This window comes from Aegilops tauschii, chromosome 2 (genome assembly GCF_002575655.3).
Source record: "Aegilops tauschii subsp. strangulata cultivar AL8/78 chromosome 2, Aet v6.0, whole genome shotgun sequence".
NCBI lineage: Eukaryota > Viridiplantae > Streptophyta > Magnoliopsida > Poales > Poaceae > Aegilops > Aegilops tauschii.
Window position 1 is genome coordinate 409,684,163 of NC_053036.3, and position 7,567 is coordinate 409,691,729.

General features: G+C 43.3%; 1 protein-coding gene across 1 annotated transcript; it reads right to left on the bottom strand.

The window, feature by feature from the left end:
* Window positions 1–336: 336 nt before the first annotated feature.
* On the bottom strand, window positions 337–762 carry LOC109744017 (uncharacterized). Its single transcript, XM_020303113.1, has one exon. It carries the CDS (start codon window positions 760–762, stop codon window positions 337–339), a length of 426 nt encoding a protein of 141 aa, XP_020158702.1.
* Between the last annotated feature and the right edge of the window lie 6,805 nt (window positions 763–7,567).

Sequence of the window (7,567 nt, forward strand, 5' to 3'; positions counted from 1 at the left end):
GTCCAACCCCCACATAGCAAATGGCTAGACGAGTGGAATGGTCTTCAGGGCGGATGCAGGTTTATGGGACATGTTTGCATAGAACTAGTATCCTTCGCACCGCTGAACTATTTCCTTTGCAACTTCATTGGCCCGCGGCCAGTAAAATACTGCTCGGTATGCTTTGGCCATGATTGTCCGAGAGGACGCATGGTGACCACAAGTCCCCGAGTGGATCTCATCCAAAATCAATCGACCCTCTTCTGGAGAAATACATCATTGAGCTACGCCAGTAACACTCTCTCTTTAGAGTTGTCCATCTATCACTGTGAAAGCCTTGGATCTACGGACAATCTATCATGCTTCAACTTCATCTTCTGGGAGCTCCTGCCTGAGTAGATATGTAATGTACGGTATTGTCCAGTTGGGGGTGATTACTAGGATCTCCATAACCAGGTCAATGACTGCTGGAACCTCGATCTCAGTCGGATCAGTAGGAGTTATTGCTTGGGGAGGTTCTTCAGTGAAAGGATCCTCTTGTACTGATGGGGAATGGAGATGCTCAAGAAACACGTTGTTGGGGATAGGCTTCCGAGTGGAACCTATTTTTGCCAGGTCATCAGCTGCTTGATTTTTGATTCGGGGAATGTGGTGAAGCTCCAAACCCTCGAACTTTTTCTCTAATTTCCTTACTGTGTTGCAATATCTTGTCATGGCAGGGTTTCGGACATCCCATTCCTTCATCACCTGATTGGCTACCAAATCCGAGTCAGCGTCGACCATCAGGCGACGGACGCCGAGCGAGATAGCCATACGCAACCCGTAGAGGAGTGCTTCATATTCAGCCTCATTATTGGAGGAATCAAAGTGAATCTGAAGGACATAACTGAGTTTATCACCTCTTGGAAACTCCAGGACCACTCCGCCACCGGAACCATTCAACATTTTAGACCCATCGAAGAACATAGTCCAGCGCTCCGAGTGAACTTGAGTCGACTATTGCTGTTCAATCCATTCGGCCAAGAAATCTGCGAGCGCTTGAGATTTGATCGCCTTCTTAGCTTCAAACTTGATATCCAGAGGGAAAAGTTCAATTGCCCACTAAGCCACTCGACTAGTTACATCTCGATTGTTCATGAATTCAGATAATGGAGCATCACTGATGACTGAAACCGAGTGGTCTTGGAAATAATGTGCAACTTTCTTTGCAGTCAAGTAAATTCCATAAACAAGCTTCTGATAATGCGAATACCTCTGCTTGGACAGAGTCAAGACTTCAGAGATATAGTACACTGGTCGTTGAACTTTGTAGGCCTTGCCTTCTTCTTCTCGCTCCACTGTGAGCACTGTGCTGACAACGTGACCAGTGGCCGCAACGTATAAGAGTAGAGGCTCTTTGCTGTTTGGAGCAGCAAGCACCGGCTGGGTGGAAAGCAGGGCTTTGAGCTCCACAAACGCTGCTTCAGCTTCAGGAGTCCACTCGAACTTATCGAATTTCTTCATCAGTCGGTAAAGAGGCAGTGCCTTTTCACCGAGACAAGAAATGAACCGACTCAGTGCTGCGAGATAACCTGTGAGCTTCTGAATGTCATGCACGCCACTACAAAAAATACACTTGCGCGATGATACGTTTTTATCACAGTAGGTCACGTTTTTTGTCATGCATGTACATCCATGACGATTTTATGACAGAATCAATATAGGCATACATGTGTTGTCGTAGAAGTGTTCCATGACATTACTAAAATTATCATCACGGAAGTGTCCACTTCCATGACGATAAATCGCGCGTCATAGAAGTGCTTTCTTCAAGGGTAACCGACATGTGGCATCCACCGTAATGGCTCGCTGTTAAGCTATCGGGTTCCGGTTTGGATCCGATAACCCGTTAACAGCCCGGACCAATGGGGATTTTCCACGTGTAAAATTCTGAATGGCCAGAGGAACCACGTGTCAGCTCACCGTTGGGACAGATATCACCCACTCATTGGATAGAAGGCGCCTATGATACGTCGACACATGGCATGGCCCAACAGAGGCCCATTCTGGTGAAAAGGACGGCCTGTTTGACTTGGTCAAAAGGTAGCAGGCCGGCCCACGGAAAGCCTGTTAACGGCCTGTTCGCATATAGCCTGTTTATAGCCCACTAAGTCACAGCCCGTTATGGCTTGTCCAAATTAGGCCCAGTACCATCATCTGGGCCGTCCAATATAATTTCAGCCCGTTGTAACTTCCGGCTCACGTATGGCCCATGCCGTCTTTCGGCCCATATTGGGCCCTTCGTAACTCTTAGCCCATTAACGGCCCGTGGTAAAACTGGCCCGTAATGAACAGTGTATCGCTTTATATCCATTAACGGCCCATTAGTCCATCGGCCGTTTCCAGCCCGTGTTAACTTTTGGCCTTCTAAGGGCCCATTTATTCTTGGGCCCATTTCCAGAATTCGATTACTTGTGGTCCGTTACTGGCATGTTCCGCTTGTGGGCCAAATTCAGCCCGTGGTTACAGTCGGCCTGTTTGTGGCACGTTAACCCGTTGGGCTGTTTTCATAGTGTCATCAAATATAGCCTATTAACGGCCTGTTATGGTCGGGCCATAAAACAGATGATTCCCACTCTACCCCATTTACGGCCCATTTTGCGGTCCGTTATTGGCCCACGAATAGTACGGCCCATGTTTGGCGAAACGATTATATGGCCCGTGGAAGGCCCATAGATGAGACGGCCCGTAGAAGGCCCATAGATGAGACGGCCTGTAGAAGGCCCATTGATCCTACGTCCCGTAGAAGGCCCGTGGATCCTACAGCCTGTGGAGGGCCATGGTCACTACAGCAGGTAGCAGGACCATGGTCACAACAGTCCGTGTGTTGCCATGGTTATTGTGGCCTAGTTATAAAAATAGGTTATTGTGGCCACTAGAAAATTGCGAAACAAGAACTACAGTGACTACAAGCAAACAACTAAACAAGACAATAAGGAAATAAATAAACAAGCAACTAACGCTAGGCTATTACGGCTATTACACATATTACATCCACTAGGCATCAAAGTTCGCCACCAGTGCAAATATAGGGAACAAAGCAGCATATTACATACACTGGCCGTCTAAATTGGCCACCAGTGCAAATAAACGTGGTAGCAAAACAAGTCCATAACTGAAACAACTTCAGAAGAGCTCAAGAAACGTTATCCTGGGTATCCACGATGCTGGCAATAGCTTAGCAATCTTATTAGCTTTGTCCTATTTGGCGCTAAAAAACTCCAACGCTTGTCCTTCCGCAGTCCTCCCGCTTCTTGTCACAACACAGCTGATCGATGTCTTTTAGCTTGTAGTTGAGACTCAAGAAACCGGACTGATTCAGACAGTGAGTTTGAATAGCTTGTGCAAGCGGTAGTGGCCAGTAACTCGAACACTAAACCAAGACAAGACTTTGGGGTTGTCTCACTGTCTTCAAGATAGTTTCCCTTAGTTGTTTTATCAGCTTTGTTGGAGACCAACAAGGATGTCTCACTATCCTGAACCTTATCTGCATTACTTCCTTTGCCATTGCTTAATAAGGCACTCTTCCCCAATATTCTATCAACATTCTAAAAGAAGAAACAAGCAGACACATAACAGGTTTAACATGTACTAGTATATGAAACTCATTTCGGTGAACCCGTTCATTAGTAAGGTGGACAAGATTAAACTACCAAGTCCTCTATTGCCAAGTAGTACATTATAAAAGCATCAAACAAACATATATCTATGTCCTATGGTCACTGCATTGTCTTGCCAAATCAAAATAGAGACACGGTTCAAATCATATCAGTTCAAGAGAAAGCAGCACTAAAAGAATACAAAGTGTGGGAAACAACATGGCACAACAAGATTTTAGATGGGTACCACGGGTCTACATGTACAACAACACTATTGGCTCTGTTGTGATGCTAGTAATGTGCATGATATGAGAAGTCAACTGTATACACAATTCAAATTGAAATCAATAGAGCTATTTATGTGAGCAAGCCTGTTCAAGAAACATGCATAAACATACCTCTTGTGCCATTGGAGTTTTGATTGGATCCTTCAATTTGAAAATAAGTTTGTATGAGTAAATACAGTGATACAAGAGCAAAGCAGTATGCACGATAGCAACAGAATCTTAAATGAGAACAATTGTCCTTCAGGTTTAAGCACTTGTTCTACATGAACAGAGTACAGTAAGATGCAAGAATATAGTACTTAAAAATAGAAAATGAGCTCATACCTTACCACATTCTTGGTTCAAGACTAGTACAGAACAAGGTGTTCCCAATCATGGTCCAGTAAATGTGTCTCAGGATAACGTAAGGGAATTTGATGAGTTTCTTCGCCAGTGAAGTACGTTTTCTTCAGGTAATTCTGATACTGCCACCAAGCATTCTTGAAGATAGCTGAGGTATTAGCACATGTTATATTATCTCATCCCGATTTTCCAAATTGGTCCTTCTCTATAGAGAAAAATGGGAAAATTTTCTCTATTATAACCATCATGGAGGTAGAATGTATGGGACAAAGCAAAGTAATTGCCATGAATAACATTACTTACACATAACTCCTGGATAAACACCTGCATCTAGCATTTTCCTTCATCTTCAGTATAATATTTCCATGATGGGAAGATACACACATAGGATTTAACAACATCAAATGCAATAGATGCTAAACTACGACTGGCTAGTTGTGCTTCCTCCACAGGAATAGGTGTACTAACTGGTGGAGTTAGGGTTTTCCATGGTAGTACTGGCACTTTGGGCACTGGAGCTGCCTTACTAACTGCTCTTGTTTGGCAGCTCTGTGGTGGAGATGGTGTTGTGTCAACAGGAACTGGGTTACTATCTGCTGCGGTTGGGGTTAGATTGGGTGAAGCTGGCTCTCTGTCCATCGCAGCAGGGGTACAATCTGCGAGAGTCTGGGGTATGTGTGGTAGGGCTGGTTCCCGTGTATGTACAACCGGGGTTCTATCTCCACCAAGAGGTAGCACTATTTTATTTGAAGACCGTGTTTTTACTTGCTAGATACTGCCATCACCCGCTCCAATTCAAATGGCTGATAAACAGGAAACATAGTTGAATGTACAGACATTGTATGAGCGACAGATGCAATAGATAGTGTGGAAAAAAGAGGGCATGAAATAGTTAACATGTATATTGTTTAACTAAAAAGGATAGCATGACATAATTTCACATATATGATGTCTATCTAAACTGGATAGCATAGTATGACATAATTCAAAGATATGATGACTAATTAAACAGGATGGCATAAGATAATTATATGATGTCTTTAGTAAATAGGTTCGCATGATATAATTCACATACATGTTATCTAAGTAATCTGGATCGCATGATTTAATTCACATATGTGATTTATATGCTAAGCAGAGGGCATTCGCATATATGATGTCTGAACTAAGAACATGGTGTTGAATATTGTGTATATGATGTCTAAACTATGCAATGCAAGACACCATATGCATGATATGAGCAGTATAACCATGCCAAGTTAGAGCATACACCTCGGTGGGGGAATAGGACCGGTCATCTGTCCCTGAATCCATCTCTGAGGAGCTATCGGGGCCCAGCAAGAGATCTGCTTCGACAGGTAGCACTGTCTGCTCTGAAGACCTTGTTTTCACTCCAGATTTTTCCATTACCCACTCAAATGGCTGATTCACAGCAACAGTAGTTTAATGTACAAACATTGTCGACAAATGGAAATGTAATGAAGAAAAGGATGGGCAAGATATCATTCAAATATATGGTGCCTGGTTAAACAGGACGACATTGCATATTTCACATATATTATGGCTGGCTAAAAGAGATGAGAATGCATAATTCCCATATATGATATAGAAACTAAACAGGTGGCATTACAGAACATGTCTAAACTAAGCAGATGACATATATGATGTCGAAAGTAGGCACTGCAAGGCAACATATGCATGATATGACCAACATCATCATGCCAAGTTAGAGCAAACACCTTGGGGGTAAATAGGAGTGGTTAGCTGCGTCTGAATTCGCCTCAGAACAGATATCTTCCTCCGGATTACAATCTGGAGAGGGGGAGGGTTTGCCATTAAACCCACCATGGAGCGATGTCTGCATGACATTGTATTGTCACGCAAAACTCTTCTCTTTTTCTCTACATGTTCAGCATGACTGTGTACAATATCTGACATGCATACAAAAAAAATATAGTGAGATTATGTAAGGAGAGCATGCAGAAATCTAGAGTGATGGTAACAACCAGTGGATGGATCCAAAAATAATGATAGCAGGCTGGTGATAGCTTTAATTTAATAAAAAGACAGGTGATGATTGCTTTACTATTTGTTTCCCACCCAAGATGAACAACATAGGCATACCATAGGTGAACCAGATAATAGATAGAGATACTATTCATAGCTACCTCGGTATGTGCCTCACAAGTAATTTTAAAACTCGGGTTTGAACATTAATTTGGACCTGACTTGGAGTCTAAGAGGTGAACAGGATGATAAAGCAACAGGTAATATTAAGCAATGCATAACATTAGCAAAAACAAAATAGTGCGACCTCTCTTGTCGACCCGTGTACTCCTCAGGTTCATCTGCTGAGTTGATGATGGTGATGCAGTTACGGTGGGTCCCGGCGGCAGGGAAGGAGATCTGAGGTGGCGAAAGACGGTCAGGAGTCGTGATGTCTGGTTTGGTGGATGCTTCTGTCGATGGAGCAGCTCAAGTGAGGTGGACGACGTCGCGGCAGGAGCAGGACAAACCACAGAAAGTTTTCTTAGACACCTACCTGTAACTGAAGTAATTCTGTAAGGGCTCCTTTGGCTTGCAGGATTCTAAAAACGCAGGGATAGGAAAAACACCGGACTATGATAGGAATGCACGTGGGAAATAGAGCATTTGTAAACACAGGATTTCTGTCAACTTGGGTGTTTGGTTCACTAGAATTGGAAGAGCAGAGGAATGGAAAGAAACATGGCCAAATTAAAGTGAAACCATATGAAAGCGTGTACAGTCAGAATGTTATTCTGCCACTAATGCACTTGGTCTTGTTTTCATGCATAGGATTTTGAAAAGTAGGTCCAGGTGGATGTTCTGCTGCATTCCTTTCAACAAAATGCATGAATAATTGAATAATAGAGTGCCATAGGAAAATTTCCTATTGCTATGGTTTTCCTTTGAACCAAAATAGCCCTAATGGATCGACATGAATGTAGAGTAATAAGTGATGCGACAAGTGTACAACCTCTTTGTCGTAGCCGTGTCAACCTCAACATCATTGGGTTGGTCGCTGAAGAAGTTGAGGCAGAGGTGGTTGTCGGAGGTGTGGAGGAAGATCTGAGGAATCTGTAGACGGCGTCCAGGGCACTGCTCTGTTGTGATGGATGGTTCCGTCGTTGGAGAAGCTCCAGCGAGCCGTATGACGTCGAGGCTGAAGCAGTACAAGACAAACATCATTAATCTCAAGTGGGATTCTAATAGCATCTTCAATAGATGATGTAAAATACATTACCAAAAAGTGATAGATGTAAAATTTACATCACCAAAAAAACACCTGACTACAACAGA

Coding starts and splice junctions, on each gene's coding strand:
- LOC109744017 (XM_020303113.1), bottom strand. CDS start 762: ATGGTCGACGCTGACTCGGATTTGGTAGCCAATCAGGTGATGAAGGAA.